General features: G+C 38.0%; 1 protein-coding gene across 1 annotated transcript in view; it reads left to right on the top strand.

Annotated features, from left to right (window-relative positions):
* SYNE1 (spectrin repeat containing nuclear envelope protein 1) overlaps nt 1-20,071 on the top strand; it is a 461,288-nt gene that overhangs the window by 77,663 nt on the left and 363,554 nt on the right. Inside the window, 1 exon segment of the mRNA XM_039220107.1 lies at nt 14,325-14,420. Within this exon segment, the coding sequence (XP_039076038.1) occupies nt 14,325-14,420 (96 nt within the window).

Here is a 20,071-nt window from a genome sequence, read left to right as displayed (position 1 = left end):
ACAGCACCTGAGCTTTTCTTCCAAACTTTTAATATAGGAATCGGAACTCAATCCTGGCATGATGACAGTAATGAGCTCGTCTCCTCTTCCTTTGTCTGGTGATCCCTGTAGTACATAGTTCTGTTCTTTCGGATCATTTCAGATAATCTCAAAACAAACTACTTAAAAGAGTTAAAATGCATTTTATTCCTGTTGTGTTTCTTCCTCTTACAACTTTCTGTTGACATCTACAATAAAGGTAAGAAGGTGACCCATGTTGAAAATGTTTTTTATGCTAGTAACCAAGATACTAGTCTTGATTCACCTATTTATTCTTTGTAATGTGCCAAGTTATTTTATCTCTAAGAACAAGAAAGGAGAAAATTGCTAAGTAGACAGGAAAAAAAAAAGGAATTTCAACTTTTTCCTAGAATGCAAGTTGTAAATATTTTGCAAAATCTCAGTCGTCTGAGAGCATTTGCATAGTAGTCATGGGAACGGTTGTGGATTTGAACTGGGGGCTCATTCATTTGAGCTCTTGATTTCTACTCAGGTCATGATCCCAGGGTCCTGGGATTGAGCCCCACTTTGGGCTATTTGCTGAGTGTGGGGCCTGCTTAAGCTTCCCTCTCTCTCCCTCTCTCTGCCCCCATCCCTCCTTGCTCTTTCTCTCTCGCTCTCTAAAAAAAATAAAAACAAACAAACAAACAAGAATTGTAAACCATTTCATCCTAAATTCTGTGATAATACCTTGCTACTCCAATGTCTTCTCTAAAATTTTAAAGAAAAGTAAAAGAATAAAACTTTTATTTTAAGTGTCAATTAAAGCTTTTTTTTTTGGGAAATTGGCCATTTCTAGAAATAGCTTTAATAATAAATTGTGTCAGGGTTTCAGAGCTAGAATGCTGAATTTAGAAGCAGAAAAATCAATTCTTCTCCCCTAAGGTCATTCAATCTTGGGTGCATTAGGAGATGTTCAAAAGATTTTTCATGGAGATGAATCTGGGGAAGGTTTTTAATGGGAGAATTTTAATTTTGTTCTTGGCCACTTTACGCAGTTGCAAATGAACGAACTATTTACTTCTAATTAAATAAAATGATAAACTCTTCTGCTGATGGCGTTCCATTCTATTGTAACAATTCTTTATAAATATTATGACAGCAGTGTGAAAGAGAGGAAGCAAATAAGAGAGCAATCTGTTTTCAAATAAATACTTTTCTTAAAACAAAAATCTTACTGAAGCAGGGAAAATAACCTCAAGAATCTTCTGTGTATATGTGTTTTATGCCATTTTTAGTACACAGATGTAGATTATTCAAACTTGTGGACATAATTATCAGTTCAGTTTTTTGATTTTTACTTTGTTTTCAACCTGACGTTTTTTTTTTAATAGTTTATTGTCAAGTTGGTTTCTATATAACACTCAGCGCTCATCCCAACAAGTGCTCTCCTCTGTGCCCATCAAAGCCCCATCTCTCCCCCCAACCCCCATCAGCCCTCAGTTTGTTCTCAGCATTCAAGAGTCTCTCATGGTTTGCCTCCCTCCTTCTCCCCCACTATTTTTCCCCTTCTTCTCCCCTATGGTCCTCCATTAAGTTCCTCGTAATCCTCCTATACGTGCAAACATATAGTATCTGTCCTTCTCTGCCTGACTTATTTCGCTCAGCATAACACCCTCAAGGTCCATCCATGTTGGTACACGTGGCCAGATTTCATTCTTTCTCATTGCCATGTAGTATTCCATTGGATAGATAAACCACATCTTCTTGATCCATTCGGCAGCTGATGGACACTTAGGCTCTTTCCATGTTTTGGCTATTGTTTTGGCTATTGCTGCTATGAACATGGGGTACATGTGCCCCTATGCATCAGCACTCCTGTATCCCTTGAGTAAATTCCTAGTAGTGCTATTGCTGGGTCATAGGGGAGTTCAAGTTGATGTCTTTATGCTTCTACAATCATATAAAATGTTGCAAATCACAAATTGTCAATATCATGTAACATTAACAAAAATGAGTCGGTTGCATTTATTTTATATCCTTGATAATTCCTTTCGGGAATGGGGTTTCATCAGACATGGACTCTATCATTTTCTTCCTTTTCATAAAAATACCAGATTCTTTCTTTCTGTTTGCCCTGTTAATCAAAGAAGTTATTTGTTTTTAATTTTTTAATTAGCAATTAGCAATTACTCAATATCTATTTTGAGTAATGTTTTTTTTTTAATGTTTATTTTTTGAGAAAGTGGGTGGAGGGACAGAGAGAGAGGGAGACACAGAATCTGGAGCCAGCTTCAGGTTCTGAGCTGTCAGCACAGAGCCCAATGTGGGGCTTGAACTCGTGATCTGTGAGATGACAACCTGAGCCAAAGTTGGATATTTAACTGACTGAGCCACCCAGTCAACTCAATTTTGAGTAATGTTTTTTTAAAGTTAGGTCCTGATCCAATTCTAGCTTCTCATCACTCATTGCTAAAAATGTTTCTAAGTTGTAGGCTACCATTTATTGAGCTTTTACCATGAACCAATCACTATGCCTTAGCAACTTTGTCTTTTATTTCATCTTCACCACAAGAATCAAATATAAGTATTATTTTCTGCATCATACAGATTATGATCCTGAAGCTAGGAGTCAGTTAATAAATTTAAGGTCATATAACAAGTAGATGAAAAACCAGATTCCAACCCCAGACTTCTGAAGCTCGGGCATTAACCATTGTGTTACATCCTCTCATGCTTCAATTGTTTATTTAGATATTTATGCAGCAAATACTTTTTAAGCATCTATCATGTGCTTGGGGTTGTGGATACAGTGGTGAACAGACCAGTTGTGCGTGCCTTCCTGGAGCTGATAGTGTCACAGAAGAAATAATCACAGCAAAGTGTGTGTTGGTAAATGCTATGTGAGGGGAAGTGCAGGGAGTCAGAGAGCACATGTCAAGCACAACCAGCCACACAGGAAATCTGAAGGAAAGCATCAGAACAGGCTTTCAGCGACAGGGACGTTTAAGCTAGAGCTTGACTAATGCCTTCGGTTGGGTACATGAAGGTACCAATGATTTTAAAAGTTGAGAGGTGAGAAAGAACATGGTACAACAGAAGAAGTGGAAGAAGTTTAGAATATCTGAAAATATGGCTCCAGGAGTGGGTTGACGAAACTAAGAATTGGTCAAAGTCCAGTCATTAAGAGAACTTGGAATGTGTTATGGGCAGTAGGAGACATTAAAGAATCTTAGGCAGAAAAACTAAATGATCACTTTGTCTCTAAACACCTCTCTCTCTCTCTGTCAATCTCTCTCTGTCATAAATTAGAGCAGGAACAAGTGACATTAGAGGTGGAAGAGGAGAAAAGTAGACACATTGAAAGGTAGGTAGGAGTAGACTCAGTAATTTATCAGAATCCTGGAGAAGAAGGAATCAAGAATGACATCTAGATTTCTGATATGAGCAAATGATTAAGATCATTCACATATTTAGAGAATACAATAGGCTTTAGGGAAAGCTAGTAGTCCAGTCTTAGAGAAATTACTCAGTAGAGATAAACTCATTTGATCTGGCAGTTAGCTACTCATTGGCCACCATGGAGAGTAGGCATGTTATAACAGAAATCAGACTCTGGCAAATTGATGAGTAAATGAGAGGGAAGGATGTTAGGACACTGAATGTACGTTAGTTATTCATATGTTAGTGCATGTTTTAGCTCTGTTAGAGCTAAAACAGAACATGAGGTCTGGTAAGAGCTATTTTAATAAGGGATAATGTTAATGTCTATTAAGGGCATGATCCAGAACTAATAGAGAGGAAGAAACTGCAAAGGAAGGGAAAGAAAGTTATTTTGAAGATACAGGACCTCAAGGAGACAAGGTGGGTGAGAAAATCAAGAGCACAAGCGGAACATGTAGGTTTGTACCAGAGGAGAGTCTTCTCTCCTCCTTTGAAACCAGGGTGGAAATAGGAAGGGTGAGTGTGGATGTACCTAAATTTGAGATCAACAGGGAGAGGAAGACAGAGTTGAGGTGGACTTGAATTTGAGGAAATTTCTACCTAATGCCTACTATGTTTCTTTAGATCTGATAAGATAGTCTTCATTTTTGAGCAAAGAATTTATGTTGGGCTAAATGTTTTAAAAATTGACAGTTGGGGCACCTGGGTGGCTCAGTCAGTTGAGCGTCTGACTTCGGCTCAGGTCATGATCTCACGGTTCGTGGGTTTAAGACCCGCATCGGGATCTGTGCTGACAGCCAGCTCAGAGCCTGGAGGCTGCTTCAGATTCTGTGTCTCCCTCTCTCTGACCGTCCCTTGCTCAAGCTGTCTCTCTCTCTCTCTCAGAAAAAAAAATTGACAGTTAAAAAGATGTTAGTGCTTTCACATTTTAAAATTTATTTTTGTGGGCACCTGGATGGCTCAGTCAGTTGAATGTCCGATTTTGGCTCAGGTCATGATCTCACGGTTTGTGAGTTCAAGCCGCATTGGGCTCACTAATGTCAGCACAGAGCCTGCTTCGGATCCTCTTTTTCCTCTCTCTCTGCCCTCCCCCTTCTCTCCCTCTCAAAAAAAATAAAACATTAAAAAATAATAAAAAAAATTACTACTTATCATAGCAAATTCCTGAACTTTATGCAAGATCTGTAAGCTGTGGTGATTATATAGTGCCACCTTCGCCCCCAAAAGAAGCAACTTAAAGATGTGTTTTTCAAAAAACTTGCATAGGAAGTTAGATTTTTTTCACTTTAAAGTTTATGTACTTATTTAATTTTTTTGAGAGAGAGAATGGGGGAGAGGCAGAGAGAGAGAGAGAGGGAGAGAATCCCAAGCCAACCCTGGGCTGTCAGCAGAGCCCAAAGTGGGGCTTGAACCCACGAACTGTGGGATCATGACCTGAACTGAAATCAAGTCAGACGCTTAACCAACTGAGCCACCCAGGTGTCCCAGGAAGTTAGGTTTTTAATTAGCAAAAGATAGTATGAGTAGTCATGACATTACCACTGGTTTCACAGTTTTGTAGTTTCACATTTTTTCATTTCATCAAATAGAATAGAATATTATATTTGTACTTAAATCCTCATGATTCAGTCTTTAATGGTATTTGTTGTAAACGAATATGTGGTTTGATACTAAGTCCTTTGGGAAAAACAAATACGTCTCAGAGAGTCCTTGTTTAGTGCATGTTTCAATATGCAAGAAACAGCCCTTTCTCCATCTGCCAGATCGATGGGGCTATTAAGAATAGGCACTAAATAGTATATTTTGTTTATTTTTTTAATTTTATTTATCTTGAGAGAGAGAGCAGAGAAAGAGCAAACAGGGGTGAGAGAATCCTAAGCAGGCTCTTAAAACCGTCAGTGCAGAGCCTGACATGGGGCTTGATCCCAGGAACAATGAGATCATGACCCGAGCTGAAACCAAGAAGTCGACGTTTAACCCACCCAGGCACCCCAAGAATAAGCATTAAACATTTTAAATACTGCCTTCTAGATGATCTCATGCATGGTATGAGCATTTCCTCACTTTTTAGAAGACTTAAAACAAAGCATCAGAAAACATTATTTGGGATCTGAATTCATTTGCCAACATTACCATAACAAAGCACGCCATACTGGGTGGCTTCAAATGGGAAATTTCCTGTCTCAGTGTTAAGGCTAGACAGCCTTGACCCCTGGCACCCTGGATAGAATCCATCCTTGCCTCTTCCTAGCTTCTGGTGGTGTCTGAAGTGTCTGACGGTCCTTGGCTTGTAGCTGTATCAGTCGAGACCCTGACTCGGTGTCTTTCTGGGTCTGTGTCCAGGTTTCCCCTTTATATAGGGATACTAATCATCTTGGATAAGGACTTTAAAGACATCCTGATGACTTTATTCTAAGTTGATTATCTTTCCAAAGACTCTGTTTCCAAATAGGATCACATTTGGAAGGACTGGGGTTTCAAACTTCCACAGATCTTGGCGAGGAGGGGTACAATTCAACCCATAATATGTTCCATTAAGAGCACATCTTGTTTTAGAATACCATGCTAGATTCATTAATTCCTTTAAAAGGAACTCTTTTGACTTTCCATGTTTTCCTTTAATAGTCTATGCTATGATGACATTGACTTCTTGAGAGTCTTAAGTATCTCTTTTGTGGCTGCTCACTTCTTCGTTGCCTTTCCATCAACAGTGTTAAAAGATAATATAGATACACTTTCATCATTGCATTTTATCTCCATCTATTTGCTTGCACACCTTTTAGTGGGACCATTAATTGAACTAAGATTAGGACAAAAAGAAGCAAAGATGAAAAGGAAAATGCAATAATTCCCCTTCTAAAATAATTCTTTAAATTTTTATATGTTTGTTTATTTTTGAAGGAGAGAGACAGAGTGTGAGCACGGGAGGGGCAGAGAAAGATGGAGACACAGAATCCAAAGCAGGCTTCAGGTTCTGAGCTGTCAGCACAGAGCCTGATGCGGGGCTCGAACTCACAAACTGTGAGATCATGACCTAAGCTGAAGTTTGACACTTAACTAACTGAGCCACTCAGGCTTCCCTAAAATAATTCTTTAGTTATTTCCTAAAACCACTTTAGTTTGATAATCCTAAGCATACTGATAAAATTTGTTATTTCCAAATATGTAACTGAAAGGTTACAATGGAAAATTGCCATTTCAAAATGAATAGCCTTTATTAATTCATTGGTAATACCACAGATAGCGATCTAGCAACGTTTATGCAGGTTAATAAACATTTTGATAATATTTGTCAAAGCTCCTTCTTTTAGGGATATACTTTACTTATTCATACATTTATTCATTAAATATTTTAACATGCTATTTACCTACTTGGCAGTGTTCTCAGTACTGAGAATGTAGCAGTGAACAAAACAGAAGAAAAAAATCCTTGCATCATGGTGCTTATATCCTGACGGGGGAGATGGATCGTCAAGAAGTCAAAGAGGCTGTTCTGTTGAGAACAGCTATGTGGTGGAAAGAATTTTATTACACATGCAAATTGTTAAGGGCTGAGTTTTCCAACCAGATTTCAAGTTGGGCTGAGAAGTCGTCATTACTTTTGGGATATGTATTTGGAAATAAATTAAGTAATTAAGGAAGTGGAAATGATTATAACTATCCGTCAGAGGAAACAAAACAGAATGGGACTGTCTTCTCACCTTTGACAAGCAGAGGTGGAAAATAATTACAATAGTGTTTTTATGAAGGCAGTGAATGGGGAACAGATTACACACAAAGGCTTTAAATTACTTCACCTTGTTTCTGGAGATACTGGAAACATCGAATTCGATTTTCTGAATAAGAGGACAAAACTTTTAGACATTGAATTAATTTCATGTGGCTACTGCCAGTGGTTATAATCGTGATTTAAGTGATCTGGTCCAAAGGTACTTTGGCATTTCTAGACATTTTAGTGTGGTGGGCTCTTAGCCAAACTTTAGGGAGGTAACTCCCTCCACATCTGCTGGTCAACCCCTCTTCCCTTCCCACTCTCCTCTCTGTTCCTGTTGTTTAGCTTGCTGCTCCCACCCATCAGATAACCATCGGAGATTGGGAACACTATAGACTGGTCCTGGGAAGGGATTTTTTTCCCCCATATACTGTCTTGCAGCCTGTGAAATAATTCCTTCCTGAGACGTATGTACATCAGAGGTAGCAGTTTGTCTGTCTCTAGAAGTAATGGCTCATTCTGTATATGGAAATTTCAAGGCTGCACAGAGTACACCTTGCCAACCTCCCTTGGCCTTGGGACCTCTCTGCAGCCTGTGCAGAAGGCCATTTTGAGCATATTTTAGGCTGTGATTCTGTGTTCTTTTCAGCAAGCCTGACACTGCGCTCAACAGTGTGTGTGTCTCAATTGAAGTCAAGAGTAATCTGTGTCATGTGCTTTACTTTAGGCCATTTTTAGTTCAGTTTTATTGTTATCAGTGGGTATCCAGGAATCACAAATTTTAATTTTTTTAAGGTTTATTTATTTTTGAGAGGGAGACAGAGACACAGAGAGTGATTGGAGGAGGAGCAGAGAGAGAGGGAAACACAGAATCTGAAGCAGGCTCCAGGCTCTAAGCTGTCAGCACAGAGCCTGACACGGGCCTTGAACTTGTGAACCACAAGATCATGACCTGAGCTGAAGTCGGATGCTTAACCAACTGAGCCACCCAGGCACTCCTCAAATTTTAAACCCTAGGATGTGTATTTAGTATTTTAAACTAAAATGCTATAGCTTTTGTGTGTGTCATAATATATTTTGAGAGCTCTTTCCCCAAGAGCAAAAGCGTTCAGTAAAAGACTCCTCAATTGTTCTGAGATTTGAAAGTCATGATGGTAAATTAGGACGTGGGTTGGTGCTGGCATGAAATGGGAGATTTACCGTTTTATTTGCTCAAGGCTAAATCCTTCATGCTGTAAATCTCTTGATCACTGTGTGATATTTGAGGCTAAGGCATTCTAAGATTCTAGCAGATGTGTAGATATCTGTTGATGAAATGATACATCTGTTGATGAAATGTTTCGAAGTAGATTTGTGTCTTCCGCATTTCTCAATGAAATCTAATTCCCAATGTTTTGTTCACCTTATGTGATGTGGGTATGATTGTACATATGATTGTGCATATGATTGCAAAGTTACAAGTGGTAAAAATATTTTTAGTCTATTACCACTTTTGTTATTTTTGGATATAGGCATACAGTTGTCCATGAAAATGGCTCGCTCTATCTATCTATCTACCATCTATTTATGTGTTTAATTGTTTATCGACAACATTCAGTTGCGTCTACCTTCTTCATTTACTAATATCAATTGGTCAAAAGGTAACAAAACATCTTTTCACATCAAATGCAATTAGATTTCCCTGAAAATGCACACTCTCAGCAATAAAGCATAGATTTGCTTTTGGTCACTTATGTAGATCTGTCATGGACTAGGAGTGGAATGGCCCTGAACTGTAAATTGTTACAGTCAGAAAGCGTTTACAAAGTAATAACAAAATACACCTTCATGTCAATGTGCTTTATTTTGTTGCAAGTAAATGAAATTGATTTAAAATTCTTTAACTAAGAAGTGAAATCGATTGAGAGGGTACATTCTGACCAGGCAGCAAAGGTTAGCTCAGCAGGCATGGGTTTCCCAAACTCTGTACATTCCCAATAAAGACCTGTCTTTGGGAATGGTCCTTGACCGGCTCTTGGGACGTAACCTCTGAGCCCTTGAAATATTCTGCCTCAAAGGAGTGTTTTATTTGGCTAGACCTTAGGCCTGCTGTACACTTTGATGAGATCAGCTTACCTTAACAATGTGCTTTATGGTGAACATTACCTGTTTTTGCTGGGGAAGCAGGGACAGGAGAAGGCCTGGAGTCTGAGTAGCTGAGGTCAGTTATGCAAACACTGTATGCCTAAGTGACAGGCGCCAAGTTAAAATGGGCACTGGGGCTCAAGCATGTTTTTCTGGTTAGCAACACTTCATACATATCATCGCATACCATCCTGGGAAAAGTTAGGCAACACTTCACACGTATCATCATGTACCATCTTGGGAAAAATTAGGCAGCATTTCACACACATCATCATATGTGTGTCCTGGGAACAATTAGGCATGTTTCTATATACTTCTATCATGAGGGAACAGGTCACTCATCTCTGGAAACTCATACATGTTTTCTCCTGGACTCTGCTTCATGAGCCTTGTCCATTTGCTGATATTAATGTGTCCGTTGACTATAAAAAATTATAACCATGAATATAATAGCTCTTCTGAGTCCTGTGGGTCCTTCTAGTGAGTCATAGAGCCAAGAATGGTCCAGAGGAAACTTGACACACTAACCCAATCTTCAGAAAGATAGAGGCAAATGTTTCTTGGGCCTCAATAAGAGGACCGATAACAATCATATTTAGGTCATTGCCATGTAACAGCTTAACTCCAGCCATCTTCTGGATCCAAGCAGAGAATGTGATGGGTGTATCCCAGGTCACTCATTTAACAAAAAATAGCACAAACATGGCCATTTGGAGATATGGTGTGAATTAGGCCAACTATTGTCTATGCCAATATATATTAATATACGTAATGCTTCTGTTATTACTTTTCAGTCTTTCTGATATCCATTCACATTTAAAAGTGGCTTTTTGTTAATTTTTTGCTTCTAATAGAATGGCAGCCACTTCAGCTAATTAGGTAATACTTTTCATACTGATATCAAGTAAAAATCACATTTATAGGCTTATATATCATTTGGGAAAAATTAATGGGAATACTTGTATTTTTATACTAAAATTCTATCTAATAGGTGACTCAAAATATAAACATCCTGGGCTCAAATCTAATCATGTGCTGGGGGGTTGATCTAGGTCCATGGTTGAACCTCTCTGAGATTCAGATTCCTTACTTTGAAAGAGGAGGTGATACTCCTATAGGTTGTGTTAATGAAATTCTGTGAGATAACGTGTCTGAGCCCTCAGCACAGTGCTTGATACAGTGAGATATTCAACAGTATATTATTCATTCTTTCCTCTTTTCCTCTCCTCCTCTTTTCCTCCTTTCATTCCTATTAAAACATCTCCTAAATTAGAATGTGTAATATCTAGGCCACAGAATCATGATATCGAGTAAATATTAGAATTCATGTATGCAGTTTATAGTGTGAGTATTTTGTCATATTTACTTATGCATCAACATTTTTCATTTCATATATAATTTTTAAAATTTTTAAAAATGTTTTATTTATTTCTGAGAGAGAGAGAGAGAGAGAGAGCATGAGCAGGGGTGGGTCAGAGAGAGAGGGAGATACAGAAACCAAACCAGTCTTCAGGCTCTGAGCTAGCTGTCAGCACAGAGCCTGACACGGGGCTCGAACCCACGATCCATGAGATCGTGACCTGAGCTCAAGTCGGATGCTTAACCGACTTAGCCACCCAGGTGCCCCTCTCATATATAATTTTTAAATGTGAAGATTTCTTAAATGTGTATTTCATGCCTAATAGTTATATCTGATATCTTTTTCTTATCAAAATTATTCTCTTATTCCTTTTCCTTCAAGCAATATAATTGTTTCTAGGGTCATAAAATAAACATGGGGCATAGCAAACATGGTCATCCTTTCATGAATAAAAATATGAAAATAAATGGTAAATAAGGCTTAAATATGTGCTGATGCTTATGGACTAGTAAAGTGACACAAGATATACACACACATGTGCACGCACACACACACACACACACACACACACACAATGTTAGAGAATAGGATATTTTCCTCAGATAGAGGAACTGGTCAGTAAAAGTTATGTCAAAGACACCTGTACTTTTACATTCCATAAAGATCAAGGATGAACTCTGAATCTCATTACATGTCATTGAAGGAGCTGCATAGCAAAAACAAAGGAGGAGGAGAAGAAATAGAGAAAACAGCTCTGTGAAATCCATTTCAGTGATGAGCTAACCACCAGGTACAGAGATATGTATATCTTCCCTGTGTTTCTAGGGACTTTTAGAGCTGGCAGCCCTCTCAGAGCCAGAAGTTAAGGTTTAACTCTAGTTTGAAGAGAGCTGATAGAAGGGAGTAGCCACAGAAGTGAAGCATCTCTTTCTCATTTTTGTTCTCTCCCATCTCTTTCTCCCTCTCCCCCGGACTCCATTGGGAATTTCGCTTCCTCAAATGACCTCAGATTCAGCATGAATATATCTTGGTTCCACTATAGAAAATCTAAATGTGACTGATAAGGCCAAGGAGAATATAACTTTTAAAAATACTGTCCCCCAAAAGAGCTTATTATAATTTTACCTTAATCATAATGTAAATGATAATAAAAAGTACTTGATAGATTTCTGCCTGGTACGTGAAACTGAAAATTGGTGGGCAATCAGAACAGAACTACATTATCTTCATTTTCCATTAAGTCAGGCTCCAGTAAGTTACCTTCATTTCTAACTCTTTCTTTCGACGGCCAGTACCAGTGTAATCAGAGTGATGCTGTAACTATTTGTACAGGTGACAGGAGAGACATTTTAGCTGAAAGGTTTTTTTTATTAAAACACTGTCACAGAGAATAACTGTGATTTAGTCACAATAGTAAATGGCCCCCCCAGTTGATCAGTTGCTATATGTAAATAATTCCTTGTGCAAAATGGAATAGGAAAACTTGTCTAATAATTACAAGAACGTTTTTATTCTGTTATAATTTTTCATAAACGTTTTGCTGATTTTGCACAATATGTACATTATATGCATTTAGATAGAGCTTGTAGAAATATAAAGATCATTCTCTAGTATTCATTTTGCCAACTCTTTGCAAGAACACTGGCCAGAAGTTTTTCTCCTTCTTTCACTAGTTGAGGTATTAAGTAAAGAATTGATTACATAATGCTTGGCGTTATAATTCAGTGTGTTGAAATTATGATACCTGTGCATTACAAATTAAATTGATATAATTTTTTTATTTAAAATTTTTAAATAAAAATTTTAATATTTATTTATTTTTGAGTGACACAGAGAGAGAGAGAGAGACAGAGCATGAGCAGGGGAATGGCAGAGAGAGAGACACACACAGAATCTGAAGCAAGCTCCAGGCTCTGAGCTGTCAGTACAGAGTCTGATGTGGAGCTCGAACCCACGGACTGTTAGATCATGACCTGAGCCAAAATCAGATGCTTAACCAACTGAACCACCCAGGCGCCCCTCATACAAACAGTTTTTAAGCAGAAATATTTTCTCCCAAGTTCTATTTAGACTGTTGATAGCCATCAGACTACATCTCTTTATTTTGTGTAGGAAGACATTGGTGAAAAATTTTCCAGTACAACTCATATTTCCTATATATATATATAGCCAATACAGTAATTTTGATTCTTATCGTATGGAATAGTTTTCAGTGTAGTTCACTTTATCCCGAATAATTTTATTTATATGCCTAGAATATAAGTCATTATGACATTTTTGCTATATAAATTATAAGCAGTGTGAATAGTGGGAATTTAAAGGAGACTGCCTGAAAACGAAAACTTGTTATTTCTGAACATGTATTTCACAGCATGAGAACAAAGTGTATTCAGCTGTTCATTTTATAAGGAGAGAAGTTGCATTTAAAATTAGAACTGTGCCATTCAGAGACTGCAGTTCATGCAGTCATAAGAAAAATAGAAATGCTCTATATCGGTGGGTAAAGAAAAAAGCCTCATTTCAATAAAACGTTTGGTGATTAAATATATGTACAGAGAACTCTTTCTTTTTTAGAAAGAAAGACAATTGAAGAACTTGAACCAGGGGATAAATGGAAGAATTCTTACTCTGTAGAAATCTGAGGTCACCTATTCTCCACTAGCATCATCACTTCTCTGCTTTCGTCTGAGCCAAGACAAACCTAAATTAAAAGTTTGATGAACCCCAGTACATTGGGCATTTCAGTGACCTTTATAAAAAATAAAAGACTCTCCATGGATTGAAAATGGGCTTTGATTTATTTTTCTGGTAGTGGTGGATTTGCACTGATCAGCCTGTAATCGTGCCTATCAGGCTCTGGGTTCAGTGCTGCATCGCGACAGAAGCCGTGCTATGTTTGTCAGGCTGTGACATGGAACACGGCCAGCTAACCCACACGACACAAAATCTGCAACCTTGCTTGTGCTCACAGTTCTCCAGCAGCTGGCCACTGACCCAAGGAGATTAGTGTGGCCAGACGGGCCCCAGAAGTGCCAGGTCTGGGTACGCCCCACTTACACACTCGCCCCCAGTGAGGTGAGGAGGTTTGGTCCAGTGTCTCTGGGGCACCTCCTCTTCCCTGCTTAGGTCTTGTGTTAATGTCCCTCATATCTTTTGTGTTGATAGTGATTTCTTTTCCTTTCCTTATTCTGTACCATCTCTTTGACCCTTAACAAAAATTCCTTTCTAGAAAGAAGGTGGTAGGTATATAAAAGCCCAAGCATTAAGTCTCCTCAGGTTTTCGGGGCAAGTGTGTGGTCAGTCTGTTAAGTGCAGGACTCTTGGGCTCAGGTCATGATCTCATGGCTGGTGAGATTGGTTGGTGAGATCGAGCTCCGAACCAGGCTCTGTGCTGACAATGTGGAGCCTGCTTGGGACTCTCTCCCTCTCTCTCTGCCCTTCCCCTGCTCGCTCGCTCTCTCTGTCTTTTCTGTTTTCCTCTCAAAATAAATAAACAGACATTTAAAAAGTCTCCTGAGGTTTTTGAGTAAGTTTATTTCCAAATGGTTGTTTTCCTCCTTACAATTGGTACTTGCCAACCATATCCAAACTAAAGAATTCAGGTATTTAGAAACTGTTCCTACAGATTTCACGACAATGAGTTGCAAAGGTATGTTAGAGAGAGAAGATGCATTTTTTTGCACTTATTCATTTTTTATCTTCTAGCGGAAGCCCCCACTGGTGGTAGATGATCTCTTTGAAGACATGAAAGATGGTGTCAAGCTGCTTGCTCTTCTGGAGGTCCTGTCTGGGCAGAAACTGGTAAGGATTTTTCTTGTGACCAGATTGTCAGACTGCTCCCTTTTGGAATTCGGGGGGAGGGGGTGTGTGCAGTTGGGAGTATAAAAGGTACTGTTGTAAAAAAAGAATGTTTTTGTAGTGGGTGATACACTGGGAACACTAATCTATCAGTCTCTTCTGGGAGCAGGGACTACATTTCCTTTCTAGTTCCTACCCACAGTTAGTGGATTTAAAACATTATCTATAGCAGGAGCAACCTTAGAAGGAAGAGTAAAGAGCTTCATCAGTAATCTATCATGGTTAACTGCTGCATCTGTATGCAATGTCTATCCAGGAAGATTACGTGTAGGTTAACATCTACCTCACTTATGGAGTACTGTCCGTTTGGAGAGGATTGTGTGTATTATTTATATACTTGTTTGTTGAAAATGAAGTTTGAAATCAGCATGCCATTTTTCATACACTTGTGGTCATCTTCCATCATCAGTCTTTTGTTGCAGGAACAGCACCCTCAGAATCATTTGTTTTTATGTACAGTGGAACCAGCAAAGTGAAAAACACATTGATAGTGAGCTACAGAATATACTTTTCTATGTTACTTAATAATAAAGGATAGATAGTCTCCCAATGTACTGTGGTTTGACTTACTGTTTTTTTTGACTTGACGATGTTGTGAAAGTAATATGCATTCAGTAAAAACCATACGTGGAATTTTGAATTTGGATCTTTTCCTGGGCTAACAATACACAAGATGATCCTCTCTCGTGATTCTGGGCAGTGGAAAGGAGCCACTGCTCCTAGAGAGCCTCATGGTCATGAGGGTAAAGAATTGATACATTTGACAACCATTCTATACTCACATAGCCATTCTGTTTTTCACTTTCAGTACAGTGCTGAATACATTACATGTAATATTAAACACTCCATTATAAGATAGGCTTTGGGTTACATAATCTTGACCAACTACAGGCTAATGTCAGTGATCTGAGCATGTTTAAGGTGAGCTAGGCTAAGCTGTGATGTTCAGTAGTGTAGGTATATTCAATGCAATTTTAATTCACAGTATTTCCAACTTACAATGAGTTTATCGGGATATAACTCCATTGTTAGTTGAGGAAGATCTGCATTTTTTTCTGGCTCATGTTTTGTTATTTGAGAGTAGTAGAGAAGTAAGTAGTTTGCAGAGATAAACTACTTATAAATGGTGTAAACATTTGTACTTACAAAGAGATACTCAGGAAATTATCTTCAAAGTGTTGTATGATGTGCTAGAACACAGGGTCCCGAATTGGGAGCACTTATTTTTTTCTTTGTTTGGTGCTTCTTGACAACAGCTACACAATCATCATTACTTGGATAATCAACTTTCTAAATGTGATTTGTTTTTTTTTAATTTTTAAGAAATGTTTTATTTATTTCTAGGAGAGAGAGACAGCGTGAGCAGGGGAGGGTCAGAGAGAGAGGGAGTCACAGACTGAAACAGGCTCCAGGCTCTGAGCTGGCAGTCAGCACAGAGCCTGACGCGGGGCTCGAACCCACGAACCGTGAGATCATGACCTAAGCGAAAGTCGGACGCTTAACCGACTAAGCCACCCAGGCGCCCCAAATGTGTATTTGACTAAACATAAATTTCTGGTTAATTTTGTGTGGAATCCTCAACATAGGGTTGTCTGCTGGAGAATTACGAACTGATGATAATTTTGTGTAAATCATTTATCTACCTAGATTCATATTGTAGTGGTTGCTTTTGGTGCCCATGTGCCATCTCAGCTCACCTCCAGCTTCAGCAAGTGACTTCAGACAGTGGTGGCATTGCCTATACACTCTCGTAGCGTCTTGCCTCAAACACTGATAGCTTGTCTCCAGGTTTCCACCGCCACAGCTTTTGCCAAATGCACAAGTTGCTTAAAGCAGCCTTGAAGTGTAGAAGAGTTAATGGTCCCCAAAGTCCTTCAACCAATGGAGATGGTAATCCATGAATAAATGCTGCAGCCTGGCATTGGTAGGGTGGACAATTCTTTGGCATATTTACACATATCTCATGCAGTTCTTGGGTTCCCAGCAGGATTGAGGCCCAGTTGCTCACAGTGGAAACCCTCAATAGCATTTTTCCTCTTCCCTGTCTCACTTTCCTTGCACCCCTTCACCCTTCCTACCTGGGATCATCTCCACAGTAAACTACATGCATCCAAGTCCTTGTCTCAGGTTCTACTTTGGGGGAAATCAAACAAGACATATATGAAAATCCAATTTGGAATATGCATGAGCTAAATAAACTAGATTAGCATTCAGATGTGTGAGTTGCTGACTTGTGATATATACTCCCTTGATTGCCAGATATAATTGGGCATCTTTTTATATCCTCCTGAATTAAGCTATCTACTAAAAGGTTAAAGAAACCTTCATTACAATTCAATTAGGTATTCAAGAGGTGTATCATTCTGTATCCATATAATTTTGCCAATATACTTGGCCAACAGGGTCCAGCCAGCTTGATGGGCATTTAATTGCCAAGCTAAATGATTCTAGAAAAAGTATATATTTTGACATAAGAGTCCTATTTCTGTTTAAGTGCCCGACTCATTCAGACATAAAATGATAATACCTTGAAGCTAGAAGGGATTTCAAAAAGAATCTCAGCTTTCTCACTTAGCAGAAAAAAAAAACTGAGACATATGAGGGAAGTTTCCAGTCTAACCTTTATTATGCACTTATGTTGAGCCCTCCAAGATCCTAAATTATGTAAAATGAAATTGCTCTAAAATTATAAATCAGCCTTGGAAATGGTTATTTAAATTTTGTATATGTACACATTGTAATTCAGGACCACATTAAAATGAAAAGCATGATCTAAAGGAATCAGTATCCCAGAACTCTGGGATATTGAACTCTTATAGAGCGTTCAAAGTGAGAATGTTGGTAAGAGCATTTCGATCAAGAGTATTAACCCTATTCAGAAATCCTAAAATATCTCAGAGGTAGAACTCTATTAAGAACAGTGTGCATAAGATCAGGGTTCACATAGCGTGGGACTCCGACTCTGCCCATGATCATCTGAGAAATGTAGCCAAATAGCTTAGTATCCCTGCCCTTCCAGCATCTCAGGGAGAGGATGGAACCTCAGTATCTAGTCTCCTTGAATAACCTAGTGTGACTCTCTTCAGAAAACTCTATTATTTAAGAACTATTATTTAAGTATTTTTAATTTTTAAATTGCTATTCTTAGATCTCTCTACATTCTTTGATTATTTGTGGAACATTTACTCTTTAAATGGATCAGTGACTATATATCTGTAATCACACATAAATATAGGAACATTTAATTTAATTTCACACTTAGGATTATTTTTTTTAAGAATGGGAGGAATTGCCATTGAAAAATTGGAAATAATAGAAGCAATATGAAGAGTTTAAAGACTACAGAGAAACCTGTTTCTATCCATTTTGTTAACCTCTTTTTAAAAATTCCTTAATACTTTTCATTCAGGAGAAGCCCAATAGTCCACTTAAAAGTACACAATAAAAGAAAGCAAAACACTAAGTCAAAAACATATGTGCAACCCTATACTCACTTCAGTATGATTTATAATAGCCAATATGTAGAAAAAACCTGAGTGTTTATCAGTGGATGATGGATAAAGAAGATGTGATATATATAAATGGAATACTGTGCAGCCATGAAAAATGAAATCTTGCCATTTGCAACAACATGGATAGATCTTAAGGATATTATGCTAAATGAAATAAGACAGAAGAAGACAAATATTCTGTGGTTTCACTTATTTGTAGATTCTGAAAACAAAACATATAAGAAAACAAAACTCATAGATACAGAGAACAGACTGACAGTTGCCAGAAAGGGGAAGAGGTGGGGTTGGCCAAATGGGTGAAGGTGTTGAAGAAGTACCAACTTCTACTTATAGAATGAATAAGTCATGGAGGTGTACTGTACAGCATGGTGACTATAGTTGATAATATTTTAATATATATTTAAAAGTTGCTAAGAGAGTAGATCTTGAAAGTTGTCATAAAAAAATTCTGTGTATGGCAACTAACTTATATGTTATTTATACTTAAGTAAAGCACTTAAAAAGAAAATAGATCTGCAAACCAAAGTGCTCAGTGGGCAGTCTTAGGAAATCTAGAGTATCAAAGATTACTGAATGTTCACTAGGTGACTTTATTAGCCATAGATCATATATTTAGAATAGAATCCAAGTCTGCAACTGGGCTTGACATTGTCCACTGAATATCCATTCAGCTAACATTTCTGGAGTTTTGTTATTGAGAAGAAGTTTGTTTCAACCCTGTAAGGAAAACAAAGATGAATGAGATATGGCCAGTGCCTTGTTAGAGCTTGTGGCCTACTCTGATCATGATATTAGGGCAGATTGAGTTGTGTAAAAATAGATGCAAACTGAAGAGGGACAATACAATAGATGTTTATATCCTGCTCACTTTGCTAGGGGACAGCCAAAAAGAAAAGTAGACACATGGTATTTGCAAAAACCTTTAAAGAAAGTGACAAAAGAAGTTAAAAATTGGTGGAAGATATTCACAATACATGTAGTAAAAAGATTCAGAAAAGATAATGACAAAGGTATATAAAGGATATCTTCAAAATAGAAACAGTACAAACAACTAAAGAGAAAGCTGGCATTTTACAAAAGAAACAGACATTGTCAAAGCACAGAGGAAAAGTTTGTATCATTGTTGATCTGGAAAATGCAAAGGAAGACCACAGTGAAAGACCAACTTACATACATTCAACTGAAAAAATATTTTTTTATATCCGTCAAAATGAAGTGTTGGACAAGATATGTGTCCATAGGATTATTCTTATTGTTGACAAGAGTGGAAAGAAGTGCAAACGCTTTTAAACAGTTTGGCATTATTTCAGAAGTTCAAAGTCGCATTCCCTCTGACCCAGCAATTTCACTCTTACAACCAAGAAAAACTCTTTATACTTGTACCAAAGATAGGTGTACAAAAATGATCTATCAGCACAGCTCACAATCAAAATAATCTGGAAATAGCCAAGATTCACATCAGGAGTACAGAAAAGATGGCCAAGAGCTGTCAAAATGAATGAAATACAGTGACAGCAACAACGTGACATGAGTCTTAGCAGTATATTATGTGGGAAAGTGAGCCTCAAAAGATTCATATGATGATACGCTTTGTTTAAAGTTAAAACAAAAATAAATATTATTTTCATGAATGCACGTAAATGAAATGAATGTATGTAAGAAGGAAAACATTGAACTTTATTTTATGATAGTTGCCTTGGGCAAAAGGATGGAATGGATGGTGGTGGTATTCGGGGTGTGGCTTTCATACTTCATGTCCAGGCCCTGGCTTTGGCTTAGGTGGTAGGCTTTTAGGTGCTTTCTGCATTATAGAAGATAACTCATGAAATGACTAAGTGGGCCATGCATAGACCAATAGTGAGACTGTCATGCATGACAAGGGTTCCCAAGTAAAGAATAAATAAAAAGTAAAAAAGTACATTTTCTATTGAAGCATTTGTTTAAAATAGTATCATAAAAACCATTACTTGGTACACCATTCACTGGAATTTAAGAGATATGCAGCCTTGAGTTTTAATGGGAGATTGTTTAGAGTTTTGGTGTCACAGAGAAGGGATCAGGTTATGAGCTATGCAACCATGG

Source organism: Hyaena hyaena, unplaced genomic scaffold, assembly GCF_003009895.1.
Source record: "Hyaena hyaena isolate Hyena2069 unplaced genomic scaffold, ASM300989v1 scaffold_860, whole genome shotgun sequence".
Classification (NCBI taxonomy): Eukaryota; Metazoa; Chordata; class Mammalia; order Carnivora; family Hyaenidae; genus Hyaena; species Hyaena hyaena.
The sequence above is the reverse complement of the archived record's forward strand: the minus strand, read 5'-3'. Positions and strand labels throughout refer to the sequence as shown.